The following is a 22,675-nucleotide window of genomic DNA, read 5'->3' on the forward strand; positions in this document are numbered from 1 at the left end:
TCAAGTAAAACAACAATAGACAGAATCAATGAGTGATCAGACCAATATTTCTCATATAATTCAAGCATGGGTCCTGCCATTGCAGAAATGCCTTGACAAAGATCATTGTGAGCATCACACAACATTTTTTCATTTGCAACAACATTAGTCAAATACAAGTTAGAGGTGGGATACTTAGATCTAGAGAACAAAGTAATAATTTCATAAAATGGCTCAAGAAAATCACAAATTGTTTGAATAGTTTCCCACTCATATTCAGTAATCACATCTAAATCATTTTCCCTATTCACAAACAAATTAATGGCTAATTTAGCATCAAGTGCCCTATAAATCATTAAATAAGTAGAATTCCATCGAGTATGAACATCTAGTAATAATTTACTACGAAAAGAAGATTCACAATTTTTAACAGCTAATTCTAAAGCACAAAGTCGAGAATCAGTAGAATCAATAAACTTAAGAATTTATCGCAACTTAATAACAGAAGAATCAATTGCCTTCAAACCTTTTTGAACTATTAAGTTCAAAATGTGGGCATCACACCTTATATGAAAATATTTATCATTGCATGGAAGAGGAGAAATAACATGCAAATCATCTCTAAGTCTTTTAATCATTTTATCATTTGCAGAAGCATTGTCAAGATATATGAGAAATTTTAACTAACATATTAGTATTTTTTTAAAGCATATACATTTAATGGTTTAACTTTTTTTTATAGAATTTAATTATTTAATTTATGAGCTCAATAAAAAAAGGTAATTGATTGTAACCAAAGAAAAGGTAACTGATTAATAGTCCATATAAGTACACATAATTTCAACATATATAATAAATTGATGACCATATTGGTTGACTAAACCCAAAATGATTTACTTCCTCTAAAATTCACGTGGTATAATTTTTAATAATTTTCGATTGTTTTTAGTTGTTTTGATTTATTATTTGTGTTGAATAGTTTTTTAAAATATTTTGAGCGATAGTTAAATTTTGTATTGATAATAAATTTAATCGATAAATGATATAATTACAATAAAAATAATAAAATTTTATATACAAAAAGATATTTTGATTACAAATATTGTTATGTCATCGCTATTACATTTTAATATAATAAATTACGAGGTATTTTTTTAAAATTTTATATAATATTACAAAAATTCCAACTTAGAATATTATATCAAAGAGTTCAATATTCATATACTCGTTAAATATACAAATTAATAATACAAAACAAATAATAAATAACATAAAATAAAATAAAAAATAACATAACATAACATAAAACAAAAATAAAAATAAGAAACAGAAAATATAAAATATAAAAATATAAAAAATTAAAAATAAAAACCAAATAAAGAAAATAAATAACCTTGGTTTTTTTTACCTCTTTCTGCTTGTTGATCATTTTGATTTCTTTGTAGGTCTCCTGCATGAAAAAAAAGATAATTATTTGTTTGTTAGAACCCTAAAATACAGAGCATAAAAAGCAAAAAGAAAAAAAACATGATTTTTACCTGGAAAGAGGAGTCAAGAAGATGAAGAGTTCATAAGAGAAGATGGAGGATTCCATAGATTTTTTTTAGATGAAGAGTGGTTATTTTCTTGGTTTGATCGAAGAGAGAAAATGATAAAGAAATTTTTAAGGATTTTGTTTTGACAGAAAAAAGAAAAAGAATGAATATTAATATTTTTTGATCAAATATTTTTTTAGGATGAAAATAAAAAGAATTGTCTGGGTGTGAATTTAAAAATAAGAAATGAACGATTTTTTATGTTTTCTTATCGAAGAAAGAAAATAATGAAGAACTGATAAAGAAATTTGTGTTTTGATCCAAAAAAACATAAAAAATAATGATTTTTTTTGGACCGGATAAACTTTTTTTTTGGAAGAACATATGAAGAACACGAAGATGAGTTTTATGGGTTTGATCTAAAAAAAATTTTGAATTCTGAAAAAAATTGTTTTTCTAGAAAGAGGGGAGATAATTTTTCGAGAGAAAGAATTAGAGAGAGAGAAATCAGAAAATTAAAACAATAGAATTGAATATGAAAAAAAAAATTATATTACTTTTTAATTCGGGCTTCTAGGATCGCACTTCTATGGAGATAGTAGCCTTGTCTCTTAAGTTTAAATTAATTCAATTTATTCATTTAGTTTATTCTAATTGCTTTTAATTTCAGCTTGAAATTTTGTATTTATTTAATTTAATCCTATGCATATATACTTTATACTTATATATATATTATTGTATACTTATACTTTATATATATATTAATATTATACTTTAATACTTTATATATATATATATATTATAATTGTTTCAATTTTTCCTCAACTTTTGAAATGAATTAAATTCAGTCCATTTTTATATTAATTTTAGTTTCATATTTTATAATTATTTTATTTGATCCATGTGTCTTTTTTAATTTATTTAAATTTAAATTTTTAATTTTATATTTATTCAATTTAGTCCTTAAAATAATATTTGTATATGAAATTGACCCATACTTATTTATATTTTTGTAATTTACTTCACACCCTATAAAATATAAATCACATAATAAACTTCACTTCAAATTCTATAAATTATTAGATTATATCATAATCTCCAAACCCTATAAACTTTTGTTTACCAACTTTTTAAATGGATGCAATCCAGTCCGTTTTTATATTAATTCAACTTCACATTTTATAATTATTTTAATTTGATCACTCATCCATGCGTGTTGTACTGTTGTTTAATTTATTTAAATTTTTATTTATAATTTCATGTTGTTCAATTTAGTCCTTAATTATATTTTTTGTAATTTACTATAAATCATATATAATTACAAATTAAAATTCGACGTTCATGAAAGATGAAAAAGTAAATAACCCAAAAATGACCCGACTTGAAGTCAATCCGTAACTGGTAAGATCTGACCTGAATTTTGTTTGCTAATGATGTGACTCGATCTGAACGAGATCCGATCTGAAGTCCATCCGAACCTGAATTAACTTGGCATTTAACTGATTCGGACTTGAACCGTTTTGACCTGAACTAACATCGATCCGAATTGAAATTAACCCGACTCGAACCCGAACTGAATCTGATTTCAAATCAACCTGAAAATAACCCGAACTGATTTAACCTGAACCCAACCTGATCCAAGTTTAACCATGAAATTGACCTGACACAATCAGTATCTGATTTGACTTGACCTGACAGTATCCGACTAAAACTTGAACGATTATCTGATTTTAGATCCTACTTATTATCATATGCTTATACATGCAAATTTATGGCTTTAATAGTATAAACCTGAAACCTCGTCATCAGACTTCACGTACTTTCTTATTCACAGTTCCCTGCTCTGTGAAACTCAACTCCAGCTGATACCGAGCCCAGAAGAAACTCGACAGAATATCCATCAAAGCCAGAAAGTAGATCAAAGACGATAACATGGACAAAATGAAGGGCAACCAAACCAAGTTCTGGCATTGACCGGATGAATAAGCTTGTTTGATGATTGAAACCAAAGCTATGGCTTGGAATACAAGGTAAGCAATCGTTAACAGCCGCGTTTGCTTCTCATAGAACTGCATTTTTCTCTTTTGTTTATCGGCTGTACGCTCAGCCATGGTTAATGGTAGTAGTAGTAGCAGTGCTTGATGATAACGTAAAAGCAACATGAACTTATATAGATAATGTGAGCGCGTTTTCTTCGGTTTCCTAGCATTTTCTTCGAGCGCGTTTTTTTTTTCTGCAGAAAGTAAATCATCAGTGTGTATTAATATTACTCCTTTTTGACTTTTGTTCGTGTTGTTTTCTTCATGGGTTTCTTTCTGGGAAAATAATGGCGAAGACTAAGAACCATGTGAGAAAAGGAAATATTTGTAGATGGTCAACGAGGAAAGAACACATGAAACGTGGTGCCGTGATGTTGCAAACCATGTGCTGATGACGTCATAATATTAAATTACGCCGCAACGCAACGAAGAAGACGATGACGATTAATAAACAAAACTAGAACATTGAGTTATTAACCAAGGACCCACCCTTAGACAACAGCTTTAAGTATCTAAAGGCATTGATCGAATAAACTGCACAAAGTTTCGTTCTGGTTTTCCATCTTATAGATCATAGATCATCTGGGTGACATTGTTGAATAACTGCAGGTAGCCAGAGATGATGGGTGTGTAGTCATGGTAAATGAGCTTGACTGACTGAAATCCCTTTTCATTGCCTTGTACACCTGTTCCAAGCCTTCCTCGACCAGTTCCAACACCGTTTGAGGCATAGGTGGTGCGTCGATATCCATCGACCCTTCGAGCATTTTCACCACTTCCCCCATCGAAGGTCTCACGACGACCTCATCTTGTATGCACCAAAAAGCAACTTTCAATGCTCGAGTCAGCTCTTCTTCGTCGATCGCACCTCCTAGTCGTCTATACGCGACTTTCATCGGCGTTCCGTTTGTCATTTCCTGCACATACCATTGCTAATACGATTAAGTATGATACGATTTCTTTTTGATGTTATATCGAGGATGGATCATTAGGGACTAAAGAGTACAGAGTAGACCTTATAGGCCCATCCGGGGTAGAAGAAGTCCTCGGCGTCGTAAGACATGTCGAGGTTTCTTCGGCCACCTAGAATCTCCAAACGTAGCATTCCGTAACTGTAAACATCGGCCTTTACGGTTATCGGACGGTTGCTAACCCATTCCGGTGCTAAATACCCTCTAGTTCCTCTTACTATGGTGACAACATGCGAGTGCTCTCTTCCCATCAACTTGGCTAGTCCAAAATCGGATACTTTGGGGCAAAAGTTCTCGTCCAAGAGGATATTTTCCGGCTTGATGTCACAGTGTATTATCCTGTTTCTGCATTGCTCGTGAAAGTACGCAATCCCTCGTGCGATCGCAATGGCGATATTGAAACGAATCGGCCAAAACAGCATCCGATCCTGGCACTGATAGGAAGGAAATATCCACTTGTCCAGGGATCCATTTTTCATTAACTCATAAACCAGAAGACTACCAACAAAAACATACAGATTGCTCTTTTGAAGAAGTCATTTTAGAAAACAAATTGAACAGAGAACGATTAGTAATTCGGATTCCTTACCGGTGTGAACCCTCGGAGCAGTATACGCATAGGCGAACCAAGTTCATGTGATGCATGGAGCCGATTGTGTTCACTTCAGTTATGAACTCCTTTTCGCCGTGTGGAAAAACACGGTCGAGTTTCTTCACAGCAATCAATGTTCCATCCGAAAGGCTTCCCTTGTATACACTTCCAAATCCTCCTGCAAATGATCATATCAATTAGAAGTGCATATATGAAACTCTGAGATTCTGAAGAATATGTATACGTTTTACCTGTTCCGAGCAGCTGAGAAAAATTGTCTGTACGGAGCTGCAGATTACGGTAGCCGAAATTCAACGGTGCCCCTTCCAAGATCAAAGAGCTTTCAATTGATCTCTTTAAATATCTCCTTCTATGATCATTGTAATACAACAATAGACAAAGTAGGCCAATAATGACACCCGTGCTTAGTACAATTGGAAGCACCTAAATCTTGTCATGACCAGAACCAGAACCAGGCCCGGACCTATCACCACCTGGTTCCAAAGAGACGTTAGACCTGACCTTCACAAACAGTGTCGAACCAGGGTCCTCGAATCCCCCGTAGTCCAAGCTCTTCAGAATCCAACAGTACGGCTTCTCATCGTCCAATCCGTAAACCGATGCAACACAGTCGCAATCCGATAAACAAGCATCCCCACACCTCGAGACCGTGGGAATATCACTGTAATTAGCCAACACTGAAAAATAAGAGAAATAGTAGTTGGTTTGTTGTACTGTTGCAATCTTGAAGTCTGAAGTCCGATTTCTTTTCCGATAATCGCATTTTCCGGTCGTCGATGAGTTCAACAAGCAATACGTTCCGCCGGCCGGACCGCTTACCTTGGAAGTACCAGGTAAGCATGTACAAGAAGCATTCGTCTTGCTTCTACATATCCCCTTGCCGCATATACCAGCAAAATCACAGGGGTTCGACACCGCTGCCCATTCAGGTACCCATTGGCGTGAACCATTAACATCGTTATCCCATCTATACAAACGTAGATTGCCATTAGTCTCGATGATCAATCTCCGAAGCACCGATAATCGTACATTCGATTTATTCGTAGCCGAAGATAAGCCATCATAGTCTCTCCATCATTCTTATACACATAAATCGCACCGTTCCACGACTGGCCATAGACGACTCCAAAGCTTCCAGCTTCATCTAAAACTGCAACGACATTGCCTGTAACGTTCGATATGTCGGGTGAAGCCCAATAGGAGTAATTCGTATAACCTTCAGGGGAATGATCAAATGAGTCGGGTAAGTTGTATGTTAAGGCAAGAGTTAATGATGTAGGCTGTTGAAGCATCTTGAGAGCATAGTAGCTGCCATGGGGGACCGATTTCGATGACGTTAATTCGAGTGACACCGTCAAGGGTTGGTTAGGGAATAGTGTATCTGTCGGATGTGCAAAACTCTGCCACACGGGAAGGTTGTCGGCGGTATAAAGGATGAAATTCCCGGATTCCGACATGACCGCGAACTCGGCTAGGCTTCCCGATGTATTTGACGTCCAAACGGTGTCGTCCCCGTCCATGAGTACGAGATTTCCGGTTGTTTCAAGTTCCAGGATTGCATCTTTGGTGACCAGAGAGTTTCTATTTTAGATGATCGAAAAATAAATATTGGCTTAAAACAGTCATCATCATATTACACTTGCAAGTAGGGGTGTTCAAATAACCGAACTAATTCGGTTAATCGATCGAATCGAATTAGTTCGGTTAATTCGGTTCGGTTATCGAATTAGTTCGGTCGGTTAACGATTAAAATTTTTTTTAGAAATCAGTTAACGATTAATTCGGTTTGAATTCGGTTAATTAACCGAATTAACCGAAATTAAATTTTAAATATTAAATATATTATATATAACATATGGGCTCAACCCAAATCATTTAAAACCCAATTAATAATTTAAGATCCAATAACTTTTAAACTTAAATCAATATTAATTAATTAAAAAATTATATAAATTTTTTATTTTATAATTATATATTATTTAAATTATTTGTAAACTGTTTTTTAATTAAAAAATATTAAATATATTATATATAACATATGGGCTAAGCCCAAACCATTTAAAACCCAATTAATAATTTTAAGATCCAATAATTTTTAAACTTAAATCAATATTAATTAATTAAAAAATTTATCTAAAATTTTTATTTTATAATTATATGTTATTTAAATTAATTATAAACTTTTTTTGAATTAAAAAATATTTAATTTTTATATAAATTAGAAAATTTTAAAAAAAAATCGGTTAATTCAAAATTAACCGAATTAACCGAAATTTATTCGGTTTGGTTAATATGTTCGAAAAAAAAATTTGGTTCGGTTAACGGTTAAAGAAAAAAAAAAGTTTGATTAATTCGGTTATGATTAATTCGGTTCGATCGGCCACCGTTTTAACCGAATGAACACCCCTACTTGCAAGAGCTTTTGTAATGACTAAAGATGGAGAAATGGTTCTTTTTTCATATTAATTATGATTTCTTTAAAAATTTCTTTAACTACTCGGATCCTATCATAAGAGGTGTTCATTAAAAATTTAAAATATTAGTCTATTCACCAATTATTAGTTGGTATAGCGAGATGATACATTAGATTTATTAAACAAAATCAATAAATTGATTGAGGTTATCTCTACAAAAGAATTTTACAATAGTATATGATTGAAATAATCAATCAATTAATCAAATACTTTACATATATATATACAAACAAATTTTTATATTTTAAATATACTTCACGTCAAAATTGAATCGATAACTAAGCTCATAAAAAATCTAATTGATACAACATAATACTTGGTGGATGTTTCAAGTTTAGGATCAATTTAGAATGTTACAATAGTTACGGGATATGTGGTAGAATTAACCCATTAAGGAAACAATAAAGCAAAACATACCTATTGGCTGACCAGACTAAGGTTCTCTCTCCCGGAAGCTCAGCGAACCAAATCCCGAGCAGAAAACGGTCACGAGTATCCGATGGGGTGAAACCAAAAGCAAAGGTTCCATTATCAGAAACCCAAGGTCGTCCTTGCTCACTAGCCAGCAATCTCGAGCCTAAACTGATTTGGCCGGCAATGCAGCCGGAGAATCCAACCAGAACCAACCAAAACAACACCCAAGCACAACGAGAAGAGCTATTAGCCATGGAGTATACAGTTCAAGAATCAAGAGACTCAAACTGAAAACGAGCTATCTTTTATATCAGTTGCATGCCCGTAATGACAGAAGACGAAAATAACCCATTGTGGGGACACTGAAGTTTGAAAGATCAATAACTATAAGCAGAGTTTGGTGAGCTAAAACTTCGAAAAATGTTTGCAACCAAAATGGTCGGCTGCTGATAGAACCGGACACTATGGCACGTGTTGATACGTTTGTGGTTTTACGGCCCAGGGTGTGAGCAACCGAGAGGGAAGAAGGCCATTGACACGTAACTCGAAGCTCTATTCAGACCTTCCGCATTGTTGCGGCTGCAGATTATATGAATTTGTACTTACCAGTTTTGTTATCCGTTTTGTTATTGTGTTAAATAATAAAATTGGTAAAAATTACATGAAATATTTTTAGACTTAAAAATGACCGGATTAATATAATATTTTTGGTAATTATAAGAAAATTTTAGGTAATTTTATCGGTTTTATTATTTAAACGATAACAAAACCGGTAACACTTTATTTTAGTCGTTTTAAGTCTGTCGCACTGTAGAACTTCACTGGGAGTTAGGTCTTATCGGATTGTGAATTAAGGAGGGATGGATTTAGAAAAAGTTATATTGCTTAGACGTTAATATTATTAGAGAAAAAAAATTAATTTTGGTCTTTAAATTTTAAAACATTCTATATCAATCCTTAAACTATCAATTTTATTTTATTTTGATCCTTCCACTAATGCGTCATTAACTTTAATGGTTAAAAAAATTAATTTATTTTTAAAGATCATGAAAATTTTTAGAAGGTCACATGTTCAATTCTCATGATCTTCAAAAACATATTAAAAACTTTTAAACAGTAGAATTAACTATACATTAGCGAAATTATCAAAATGGAATGATACTAATAGTTTGAGGATTGATATTGAATGTTTTAAGGTTTAAGGATCAATTTAAAATAAGATTAAAATTTGAAGATTGATATAGAATGTTTTAAGATTTATAGACTAATTTAAAATGTACTCATATATTGGAACATTTTATGTAATAAAATCATATTATCATATAGTGATGTCAAATTACTTTTGTATCACAGTTATTCACCACACGTAGGAAGTGTGATTTCTTGATTTAATGGGCTTCCCTCAATACAAAAATAACTAAATTATATTTCAAAAAATGTTTTAGTGTCTAAAGATTTTTCGTTAAAAATAGGTATCTAACGTTTTATTCAGTATAATTTTAGGTGTCCGGATGTTAACCACCGTTAAAAATCTTCTTTAAGTGACACGTGTCACGTTATAGTGATTTTGAATTTTTTTATTTAAAATTAAAAATAAAAAAAATATTAATTTATGCCCAATGAATTGTGACCGGCCAACCATCCATGACAAAAATCCTCATACTTTCGCAACCGATCGAACACCAAATCCCCATAAATCTATAAATTCCTAAACATAAGGGTTTCAAAACCCTAAAATGAAATCTTTTATCTACATCGCTTTTGGGTGTTCGATCAGTTGCGAAAGTATGAAGTTTTGATCGTGGTTAGTTGATCAGTCACACGTCGTTGGGTGTTTGACCAATTAACGACGTTGGTGATGGCCGACAGGGGCAACAAGATTAAATTTAAAGTTTCAAAAATTTTGAGTTTTTTTTTTTAAATTTGAAGATGTTTTTTAATATATATTTTATTTTAAATAAAAAAATTAAAATTACCAGAACGTGACACGTATCATTTAACGGATATTTTATACGGTTGTTAACACTCGAGCACTAATGCAACAAATCAACTGAGAAGTGCTCTACTCGACAATATGAGCAACCGATCTATTTATGTTTGATAGGTGTTAAATTATGGATTTTAAAAGGATAAAATACAATTCTATGATTTGTACCAGTTTGTAAGTAATTTTTAATGGAATAAAAAAAATCCTCATTTCAAGGGTTAAAAGATAATTTACCATTAGTTTAACTTTATAACATAGATTTCTTAAAGGACTAAATATAAATTTTAACCATTTAAGGTTGATGGCCACCACCACCCCTAGGGGTGTAAATTAGAAATACATTTTCAATTTTTTAAGAAAAAAATGAAGGAGAGGGAGTTGCAGAAGTCAAAGAAAGTACTGATAAAGTCAACTAAAATTCTAGTAACGAAGATCTTACCAAAAGAAAAAGAGAAAAATGAGACAAGTATAAATAAAATAAGGAAATGACCATCCAGCTCAGTTGGTAGAGCACAAGATTTTTAACCTTGAGGTCGTGGGATCGAGTTTCACGGAGGGCATTTCATAATTTGGAGGTCTCTTACGGAAGCTGCTCTCAACCTGGTGTTAGGGGTAGCCTACTATCTTACCTTCCCCTTACCTCATACATATGAGAAAAAGGGACAGCCATTTATATGAGAACTCTTACAATCAGAGAAAAATCTTACCAACCCAACAATGAGAACTCTTACAATCAGAGAAAAATCTTACCAACCCAACAATGAGAACTCTTATAAAGAGATTAACGAAAGCTTAGGATTTGATAAAAATCTTAAAACGTTTAGGGTTTGATAAATCTCGTAAAAAAGGAAGGAATGAAGCTCGAAAGATATGAACGGCTGGAAAGAGAAAATATAGGATAAGGAAAAGGGTTTTTGTGTTATAATTATGAAAATTGGTAAATTACACGAGCTTATTCATAGTTTAAACTCTAAATTTTATAATGTATTCAATTTAGTATGTACCTTCACTATCATTTAAAATATAAAAAATTAAACGAGCTTGTTCATGAACTTATGAACGAGCTTGCTCATGAACCTATAAACGACCTTGTTTGTGATCATAAACTAATCGAATACACCCCTGTTCGTGTTCATTTGATTATTAAACTAACATAAAAATGTTGTTCGTACTTGTTTACTTAACTTAATAATCAAACATAAACGAACATTATACAAACAATTCACTAAATCCTATTTTCTTTTAGACCCTATCTACAAGACTCAAGTTCAATACTTTGTAATTTGCAAATTTTGGTTTCCTCCCTTTTTATTCTTAAACCCATCATACGATGACATTTGTTATCGTTTAATTAGTCCTAATTAATGTGGTGTTGTGATGTAGTGTGTTGCACATGTGTCGAAATGATATGTTATCATGTGTATGAATATTTGTTGACATGATATTTTTTAATGACGTGGCATGTTGATATGGATATCCCACGTCATTATTTTGTCCACTTGTACATACAATCAGCTTCATGTATTGATCGTTTATTGATTAGGGGTTTCCATCAATGTAGAATTTTTTTTGTCTCAAAATGAAATATTAGAGGACAAAATAACTATATAGTCAAGCATTAAGTATTATTTTGTCATTATGCCTAAAAAAAGTAAAAAAATATATCTTTATCGATACAAAATTTTAAATTTAGATATGAAAATTTATTTATTTTATTTGTATATGTAAATAAGAGAGAAAGTTTTTATGTTTATTTTTCTTTCCAGTTGATCAGAGTCCATTTTTGTTTTTAATTAATCTGAGGTAAATACAATATAATATATATTAAAGGATAATTCTAAACCTGTTGACATTAAACGTTCATATCCTTAATATTTATATTCAAACATAAACAAACGTTATACAAACAATTCACTAAACCCTATGTTCTTTTAGACCCTATAGACAAGACTCAAGTTCAATACTTTGTAATTTGCAAATTATGGTTTCCTCCCTTTTTATTCTTAAACCCATCATATGATGACATTTGTTATCGTTTGATTAGTCCTAATTAATGTAATTAAAAATAATCATATAAAATTAAATTAAATTTAAAAATATTGATGTGGTGTGGTGATGTGGCGTGTTGCACGTGTCGAAATGGTATGTTATCATGTGTATGAATATTTGTTAACATGATATTTTTTAATAACGTGGCACGATGATATGAATATCCAACGTCAGTATTTTGTCCACATGTACATGCAATCAGCTTCATGTATTGACTGTTTATTGATTAGGAGTTTTTATCTATGTAGAATTTTTTTGTCTCAAAATAAAATGTTAGAGGACAAAATAACCATATAGTCAAACATTAAGTATTATTTTTGTAATTATTTATTTTATTTGTATACGTAAAAAAGAGAGAAAGGTTTCATGTTTATTTTTCTTTCCAGTTAATCTGAGTTCATTTTTGTTTTTAATTAATCTGAAATAAATAAATGTAATATATATTCAAGAATAATTCTAAATATGTTAACATTAAACGTTCACATCCTTAATATTTATGGTATTCACATCTAAGATCTCAAATAATTATAATAATTATTTTATTCCCAACGTCGCTTTATTTGTGTCCTAATTTAAGCTCATTATCGTTAAAAAAAAAACTAGAGCTCAATTGCAGGCCCACTTCAATTAAACCGACTTAAAAATAAAGTATCCAACGGTTATCTTGAAATCGAACTTGGCGAGTGGGTTAATATCATTACTGTTCAAAACGGAAGTACATCTTCTCTCTTTCTCTCTCTCTCTCTATATATTGTGTATTTGATTCATGTTAATAATTTTCTTGGAATATGATACGAGCGACATGTTTATTTGTTTGGTTTTTTGTGTCCTTACGAGGGAAGAGCGCGATACTAACTGCTTTATTTATAACGTTTGGCAGCCGCGCTAGAGAAACTCAAAGGGCTTCGGAGTTGAAGGAATTTATAAAAACTGGTTGCAGGTTTATTCTTCTTATTATTCTTTTTCTTTTAATTGTTTGGTTTAGTGACGGGTAATCTGTTTGATATATCTGATATCTATCTTAATTCTCATTATGCTATTGTTCAAGTGGATATTAAAAATGAAGGAGTTGATTCATTTAAGCCAGATAATTTCGGTGATACCATTATTATAGAACGCAGGATTATTGACTCTACTAGCTCCCCTGTTTTGAAAGATTGTCATGGCTTGAATCATCTTCTTCCGAATTTGCTTTAATGTCCAACGGTCTATCTGATTACTTCTGAATGACGTGTTTTTTTATAACAAAAAACAAACAAAATTTTTTTCATGTGCAATTTTTGTGGAGAGTAGTTTTGACATATGTAAATTGACTTTATTGTTGCTTTTCTTTGCAGATGTTAAAAGGTTTTAGAGGATAAGTGATCATGGGAGATAAAAGGTGCATCATAACATTCCAAGATTATGGGACATTCTCAGGTTAAATTATTGATTCAAGATATTATTTTGTCTGATTACTTCTGAATGGTGTTTTTTTAATAAAAAAACAAACAAAACAAATTCTTTTGCATGTGCAATTTGTGTGGATAGTAGTTTTGACATATGTAAATTGGTTTTATTGCTGTTTTTCTTTGTAGATTAAGTTCTTGTAATTTCAGAATTTATTTCTCTTAGCTTATAGAAATAATTTTGTCTTGAAGACCTTTACATCATTGATCCATTTTCCTTTTTATATTTTAAATACCATGAAACAAAGCATCGTGAGATTGATCATTAAATTCGTGAGCTTTGTCTACATCAAGCCAACAGGGTCTGGGCAACTCTTGTTTTTTTTTTTTTTGATAGAAAGACAACTCTTGTTTTCTTTTTCATTTATTTGTTTTACATGAAAGACATGAGGATGCTGTGCTTTTTTATTCCCCAAAACATTTTAAGGACAGCTTTGAACTTGATTTTCTTTTCTTGGACTGGTTACAACTTTTGGTGGGGATGGAGTGCTACGTGTTCTACGTTAAATTGAAAGGCATCGCCGAGCATTTAACGTGCCACCTATTGGTCCAATTTGTTCTGATGTAATGAGTGATGGAAATTGCTACAGAAAATTTTGAGCACACTTCTTACGCCTAAGAACTAAACAACTAAATGTTTATTTGTTGATATAAGATCGGCTTGTTCATTTACGGAATGCTGAATGCTTTTCATATTTTCCTTTCTCTAGATCTCTCTGTTAATGGTATAGGCAATTTAGGGAATTTTATAGTATAAGAACTTTTGCTCGCACGAGTTGTATTGAAGCTTCTTTTTTTTTTTGTTGAAAAAATCACTTAGAAATTGTTTTTAGTCTGCGCATAGATCTCTTCTGATTCTAGAGTCTGTTTCCTATGAAAGTTTCTCTATTTTTGGTTTTTTCTGTAAGTACAACCATAGGTATCACTGTTTCCATATTAAGTAATTCTTGACGACTTTCTGGCAATTGTTGCTAGTTTTGTGGTTATTGTGATGCAGACACCAGTCAATGGTGATACACGGGCTCCTGCTATTGAACAAGCTATTAGAATGTTGTTAAATACATTCATTGTGACAAATTCTCAGGATGCTAGTGCTCTTAGAAAATGCGCAATGGAGGCAAGATATAATTACTTTCCGATTGTTATACATAGGTTTTCAAGACCAAGGTGAAAGGATGAGAATTCTAATTTTCTTAAAAAGCCTCTTTTCATAGTACTGATGTTTCAGTACAATTTCTTTGATATTTGGTTCTGCTTTCTTTATAGGTTGATTATTCCAGATCACTCACTCCCCCAGACGAACTACACAACTGCTCAATCACTTTTACATTCTGATAATCCTACTATTTTCAATGTTTTGGTAGATGTGGTAATTTCATGTTTTCCTCATGAATTTCTAATCTAAATCCTGTTATTAGGAAATTTATTTTTTTAATTACTCTCTCTGCCTATTTCTTTTCTTTTATCATAATCCAATGCAGTGGTTACTGGTTGGTTAGTTTGGCAGGAGGCAATGAGCTTGGTCCATGAATATTTTTCATGCTTGCTGTTAAAAAGCTATTGCTGCAGGCTTATGTGTAGCACTAACATTTTCTGTATTCTCAGGGTAGAGCTGAGAGACAAGTTCTTGTCGAAGATTACAACAGGGGAAGGGCTGTTGCATTTGATTGAAGAATAATGAACGTGTTGAAGAAAGGCTTCTGTAATTTGTCCTGAGAGTGAAATTGATGCTTAGAAGACATAGATGGAAGTACAACCGACAAACTAGATGCCAAATTGAAGAGATTGAATCAGAGACATGTATACGGGCAATCGGTATGGGGTTGTTAATTTTTGATGTTTCACTTTGAAAATACCCTAACATATGTTTGCAGTTTGATTCCATGTTAACTTTTTATATTTTGCAGATATTCAGAATCGATTGATGATCTTAGGATGTTGTAACTAGAGAAAGAGCATAGAATTTTAAGGAAAAGGCATACTTATAAAGCTTTTCGAGAAAGATTAGATCGAGTTTCTATAAACCAGCCAGTTTTCTTCATATAACCATGATGAAACCTCCATTTCTTCTTTCTCTGATCACATTTTTCTGGGTATCATCTTTTTTAGTGTTATCTGCTTCTTCACTGCCTCTCCCTTTGATTTCTCTTTTTTCGTTAAAATCTTCCCTCAAAGACCATGTTTTCAGTTTCAGAGACTGGGACCCTACTCCTGCATTTTCCAAGCCTGGTTTTGAAGAACCTGTTTCGGTGTTCATGATCTGGTGTCAAGGGCTATCCTAAAACAACTCAAGTCACATCTCTGGATCTCTCACATTTATTCCACCGAAAATCAGATATTTGAGGAGTTTGGTGAACTTGAATTTGAGTGGGAATTACTTCGATTGTCCTCTCCAATGAGCCCTTTTTGTTCAACGTTCCCGCTTGAGGTTTCCAAGCTTAGGTTCTTGAGAATCTTCAATGGATATAGCAATGGTTTTGAGGGTCCATTATCGATAGAGTTCGTATGGTTACGGTTCTTGGAGCAGCTCAATCTCGGGAGAAGTTATTTGAAGGTGACATAGAAGCTATTTATGGAAGGTTTGCCAGGTTGATGTTGCTTGACCTGGCTGGAAATGTACTTGAAGGCACTTTACCGTGTCAACTCGGATTCTTGACTCAGCTTGAACGGATAGAGATTGGAAACAATGCTTTTACAGGCACCATAGTAGTAGAGTTTGCATTGTTATCGAATCTCAAGTACTTGGACATTTCAAATTATACTCTTTCATGCCCACTCCCGAAAGAACTCGGCAATTTGAAAGCTTTTTGCTTTTTCAAGAATAGCTTCACGGGTGAAATCAGGGTGAGTTACACGAACTTGAAAGCTCTCAGGGTTCTTGATTTATCCAATAACTAGCCCAGTAGTGCAATTCTAGAAGGTATATCTTCTTTAACAGAGCTAACGTGCTGAGCACCCAAAAAAAACAGATCTAACGTGGTTAAGCTTGATCGGTAACAACTTTTTTGGTACAATTCCGGAAGGAATCAGTGAGTTACCAAATCTCAACACTTTACTTCTTTGGAACAACAATCTTAGCGACATTCTCCCACAAAAACTGGGTTCAAATAACTTGCTATCACTTGATGTCTCGTCGAATTCTCTTACGGGTCCAATCCCTCCAAATCTTTGCTTTGGGAACAAGCCATTCAAACTCATATTGTTTAACATGTACCTGGAAGCTTTGTAAACTGCACTTCACTTTCAAGATTCCGAATCCAAAACAATCTTCTCAACGGTATTATATCTTACTGTTTCGGACGGTTAAAAACCTGACGTTTGTTAACATAAGAATGACTTTACCGGCGAGATTTCCTATGCACTGATGTTAAAGTTACTTAACACCTTCGAGAACTCTTTTAATGCAGCGTTGTCAAGCTTTTCATGTTAGCTAGTTTAGCCAAGCTAACTGGGGAAATCCCTGATTTCATCGGTGGTAAAAACGTGTACAAAATCGAGCTCCAAGGTAATTCTCTAAACGGAAGCATCTGCTGGTACATTGATCATTGTGAAAAGCTTATCTTTGAATTTAAGCAGAAATTTGTTTACTGGAATAATTCCATGGAGATATCGACGCTTCCTTCAATAAATGTTGTTGATATTTCGCATAATTTGCTCACCAGAACTATCCCTTCAAACTTCGAAAACTGTAGCACTTTGGAAAATTTTGACGTATCCTATAACTTGCTAACCGGTCCAATCCCATCGTCTGGTCTGATATTTCCCAACTTACACCCTTCATTATTTTGCGGTAACAGTGGCTTTTGATGCAGAATTTTAGCGAGACCATGCCCCGTTGAGGCGATGGCCATAGGTGACATGGAAGTACGTAAATAGCTGCAGCAGCCAAAGAAAATGACTTATCATTTGGATTATGGCAGCCGCTTTTGGGATTCGTACCCCATTTTTTCCATGCGAATTACAGTTGTAGATTCAGTGATGATCGTGAGATCAGACCATGTAAATTGATCGCCTTCTAGCGTTTGAATTTCACCGCTGATGATGTACTAGAGTGCCTGTCGATGACTGATAAGATCATAGGGATGGATCACCGAGTATACAAAGCGGAAATGCCAGGAGGCGAGATCATAGCGATGAAGAAGTTGTGCGGTAAGAATAAAGAGATCATCTGACGCGGAAAGGTGCGTTGGCAGAGGTTGACGTGCTGGGGAACGTCAGGCACCGTAACATAGTTAGATTGTTAGGTTGTTGCAGCAACAGGGAGTGTACGATTGCATGGCAAGAACAAAGGGGAGAACTTGGTGGCCGATTGGGTGACAAGGTACAAAATTACCTTTGGCATTTGCTCAAGGCAGTTGTTATCTTCACCTCGACAGTGGTCCGGTTATTGTCCACCGCGATCTCAAGCCAAATAATATTTTATTGGACAAAGAGATGGAGACCAGAGTTGCGGACTTTAGAGTTACCCAGTTGATCCAGAGTGATGACTGATGAGTCCATGCCTTTCATTGTCGGCTGACTCCTATGGCTACATTGCTCCAGGTGCGTTCTTTAACTTTGTTTATTTAAGTCTAGGACTATTAATTATTGCTGTCATGCGCTTTATATTTGGTGCGCTTTAATTAATAAACGAGATCCCATATATGAAATTTGTTTGTTACTTTGGTAGATTTCTTTTATGCTTGAATGTCCAGTAAAAACGTGGAATAAGGTCGATTTGTTTAGCCTAAAATGTATAAAAAATAAGAATTATACCAATAATGAGTTGATTTAGCAAGATTAGATATTAGATTCTTTTAATTTCTAATGTTATAAATAAAATAAACTAAATTAGAAAGATCGTCTAATAATAAACATCTATCGTATAAAAAAAAAGAATAAGAATTTATCCTTGACAATTCAACGTGGCTAAGTGATCTCATTAGTTGGAATATTGGAATTAAACTTGACATTGACACACTTGTCATATTGTTGAGTGGGGTTACATTACTATTATTCCTCTTTTGGGTGCAAAAGAAAAGCATTAATTTCATTTTTCTTTTGTTGATATCTTCCCATGATTTGCTTTCCCTTTGCTATTTACTGTACACATGTTTTTACAATTTCAAGAATAAAAAAAAAAGGTGTTTTTAAACTTGATTTGGGGAAAAAATACATTGTTAGCTTTCCACTTGACACCATGAACTTAAACAAATGGACTTTTAGGCATCGCATGGTATCGTGAACTTGTTGCATGGATGGCGTATTATTGTTGTGCGTGAATACTCTGTGTTTTAACCTTGAATTATTTTACAAGAATGTCTATAGCTTCGGGTGGTGTTAATGGAGATTTTAAGTGAAAAAAGATCGGTGATTTGGAATTCGGCAATGGGAACAACATTGTGGACTGGGTGAGGTCTAAAATCAAGAGCAAAAACAGGATTACCGACATTTTGGGTAAAAATGTTGGTGCATCGGTGAGGGGAAGAATGGTGCAAATGCTTAGAACTACGTTACTATGCAGCAGTTGGAACTCGACGGACTGGCCATTGATGAGGGATGTTGTGATGATGCTCTGCAAGAAGTCAGGCCCAAGAGGAAACTCTGGTAGTTATTGGAGTTAATGTGGACGATCGTGTTTGCATTACTGATGGGATTGATGATTCTTTAGCACAAAAGATTATACTTTAAAAAGAAAAGGCATAGAAGCAAACTATAATTTTTACAATCTGACGAAATTGGGGAAACCAACCAAATTATTGTAAATCTCCAAAAGTCTTTGATCACATGCAATAGCTTGTTTATAATAGAGGATAGCCTGCTCAACTAAAACCCACTATGGCTAAATCATGTTATTTTAGCTATAACATTCATCAAATCACCAACAAGAATGACCACAAAGATTGAGCCAATATAGCTGAAAATAAAATAAAAGTATTGAATATGTACATGCGTACAATATATTCAATCATAAAAAAATGCTCATGTCCACAGAAGATACCACGAGGTCCTACGGAAGCTCAAGAAACAAACCCGAAGCTTTACGGAACTTCCCAGTTTGAACATGCACGGAAATTATAGAGTTCCAAGAAATGACACTCCGTTGAGGCATTTCAACAAACAGCTTATCCGCTTCACATCGATTCGTCCAGATCAGTGGAGACCCGAACCAAGTGAACTAGAGAGTAGTCATTTGGTTTAATGCCGGAGTGGAGCATCTTGGAAGCCTCGTGTACTGTAAGGTCCATGTCGGTGCCTCCTTTAGCTAGTGTTGAAACGAGAGTGAGCCATGATTCAAAGCTTTCCTTCGGAACTTTGTTATTGCCATTGTCGCTTCCTTGCGTAACTTGATCAAATCCACATAAATACTCTGAAATGTCGGGTTTTCAAGAGATGGGTGGTTTCCACCTCGGTTTTCAGTGTTGAATTTACGATGGTTAGGCAGATTTTTGGCGGTTTGGCGGTGAGTGGTGGCACCATGGGGACGATAAGTCCTTGTAGGGCTGTTGCTTTTGGTGTTATCGGATACCGAGCATAGAGGGCTGAGTTTAATGGATTTTTGAGAGAAAAAAAAACTTTATTTTGCTGTTGTGAGCTAAAGAATTCTTGGTGGTGATTGAGGACTTCAATTGGGAAGAGAAGCTAATGGAGTTTCTCGTGTTTTGAAGGGTACTAAAGACGCCATTGTTGTTTTGCTTGCGCCTTGCAGGGCCTGCTTTTGATCCATGCATGTGTCCAAGCCTCAGAGTCCCCCTTGCCTCAGCTCCTCTCCCCTTTTTATTGGCACCGTTTGTGCAGGTCCCCCCTTCCCAGCAAGAACGTGAGTTGAGGAGATAATGGGTGAACAACCCATTTCCCACAAAGGGAAACAGTTGGTTTACGTGAGGCTCAACATGGGACCTACAAAATAATTATAATATAAATTAATAATATTAATAATATAATATTTATATTTTTTAGATCCGGACAAAAACGACTGTCTACACTAAATATTAGATATAATTTTAAAAAACAATAGAGTTTAAGTATTAAAATAGAATAAAAGTAATAATTTAAACACTACATGTGTAGTTTACCCAAAAATTAAATATATTTATTTGTATATATATATAATATTAAATTATTAAATTTGGTCCCTTAAAAAATATGTATCTTTTTTTTGTGCATCGAAAAAAATTTAGGATAGGGTGGCTCTCTAAATCTAGGGTCAGGGTATACTTATATGTAAATTTACAGATTGTCCACCAAGAATGACGGTAGTAGGATTTAATCTTGACTTTAGAAACTCAAATTCTTGAATCTCAATCATTTTATTTATGTATTTTTTAAGTGGTTGATCAAATTGGAAAAAAAATCTCTTAGATTAAAAATTTTATATTGGAGAAAAATTGGGAGAGAAGTGAAATGATGAATGAGCTACTCAATTTCTTCTTCTTCATTGTAAGACAAGAAATTAAGAGAAAACAATTATGATTTTTTATGATATAATTATTTTTTTAGTATTAACTCAAAATCCTTCTTTAATAAATTTAGAGCAATATTTTATTTAATAAATTTAATCATATTCTCAAATTGAGCTATAATAATATTAGATTAACTCTCATATGTTGTCGCGAAAATTTGAATTATTATATGTTTGATATTGCTCTCTTAGATTAAGAAATTAAAAAAAAAACTAAAGAAAGCTAAAACATATAAAAATAAATGATTTCGTATTTCATATAAAAACCATAATGACAAAAATAGTACCTAACGTTTGATTATATGGTCATTTTGATTCCTATTCATTTTTTAGAAAATTTTGACCCTTAACATTTTATTTTGATACAAAAAGACTCTTTTACATGGTTAAAAATTGGAGAAAATAACTTCAGTGACCGAAAATGTCTTATAATATACGATTTTAATCAATTTTTTTTGATTTGCGAAAATAACAAACAAATTCGCAACACAGTTTCCAAATTCGCAACACAGTTTCCAAATTCGCAACGCGATTTTCGAATTCGCGACGCGAATCCTGCTATGTACAGAGATTTCAAAAGTTATCCAAAAGGGATAAAGCAAAACATGATAAAATAAAAATAATCAAAATTAATTCTCTTAATATTTTTAAATTTAAAATAATAAAATTATATTTTAACCCTTTTTTACTTACGGTTGGGTTAAAGATGAAAACTATATATATATATATATATATATATATATTTTAGCATAAAAGCATTACTCTGGCTGATGCTAGTTTATAGGAAAGAAAAGGATGTCAGGTATAAATCGGTTGTTAAGGGCGCGAATTCGGAATTAGCGTCGCGAATTGGAAAATCGCGTCGCGAATTTAGAGTTCGCGTTGCAAATTTGGGGAAATCGCGTTACAAATTTAGAGAACCTCGTTGCGAATTAGAGTTCGCGTCACGAATTCAGAATTAGCGTCGCGAATTCGACGCAAATTTGGAGAATCGAGTTGCGAATTTGGGTAATTGCGTCGTGAATTCGGAGTTAGCGTCGCGAATTTGAGTAATCGCGTTACGAATTTGAAGTTCGCGTTGCGAATTTATTGGTTATTTTCGTAAATTCAAAAAAAATTGATTAAAATAGTATATTATAAGACATTTTCAGTCACTAAAATTATTTTCTCTAAAAATTGTCAATGAACAAACGTCCAATACATTAAGCTGACTCAGCATGTACACTTGGATAAAATATTGATGTGACATATCTATATCATTGTTCCATGTCATCAAAAAAAAACGTCTAGTCAACAAAAACTTATACACAAGTTACACGTCATTATTTTTAATTAAGTGTCATCGTATGACTGGTTTAAGAATTGGAAGGAAATCAAAATTTGCAATTACAAGGTATTAAACCTAGGCCTTATGGATTAAGGCTTAACGCTTTACCACTAGAACATGTTATGTTGGTATTATTTTACAAGAATCTTTACTTATGTTGTACACATTGGTTTATACCTTTTAATTTCATAAGAACTAAATACATATATAATTATTTTAATTTTTAATTTCATAAAAATTTGCTTTTAATTAGATTAATATTTTAACAATAAAATTAAAAAATTATTATTTTTACAATTAATATCTAATTAAAAATTAATTTTACAGTTAACAACTAATTACGTATATCACTCTTTCAATTTTAATTTCATAAAAATTTACTTTAATTAGATTATTAA

The 22,675-nt window shown here is 33.0% G+C and overlaps 1 protein-coding gene and 2 pseudogenes across 1 annotated transcript; 2 read left to right on the forward strand and 1 right to left on the reverse strand.

Annotated features, from left to right (window-relative positions):
- Positions 1 to 4,088: 4,088 nt before the first annotated feature.
- Positions 4,089 to 8,338, reverse strand: LOC120207882 (annotated as a pseudogene).
- A 6,234-nt stretch (positions 8,339 to 14,572) lies between these two features.
- LOC120213390 (structural maintenance of chromosomes protein 6A-like) lies at positions 14,573 to 15,312 on the forward strand. The gene is made up of 3 exons (XM_039211785.1): positions 14,573 to 14,676; positions 14,776 to 14,878; positions 15,115 to 15,312. Exons 1-3 carry the CDS (start codon positions 14,621 to 14,623, stop codon positions 15,178 to 15,180), a joined length of 225 nt encoding a protein of 74 aa, XP_039067716.1. The 5' UTR covers positions 14,573 to 14,620; the 3' UTR covers positions 15,181 to 15,312.
- A 248-nt stretch (positions 15,313 to 15,560) lies between these two features.
- On the forward strand, positions 15,561 to 20,026 carry LOC120157429 (annotated as a pseudogene).
- Positions 20,027 to 22,675: the final 2,649 nt, after the last annotated feature.

This window comes from Hibiscus syriacus, unplaced genomic scaffold (assembly GCF_006381635.1).
Source record: "Hibiscus syriacus cultivar Baekdansim isolate YM2019G1 unplaced genomic scaffold, ASM638163v2 tig00000002_pilon, whole genome shotgun sequence".
Classification (NCBI taxonomy): domain Eukaryota; kingdom Viridiplantae; phylum Streptophyta; class Magnoliopsida; order Malvales; family Malvaceae; genus Hibiscus; species Hibiscus syriacus.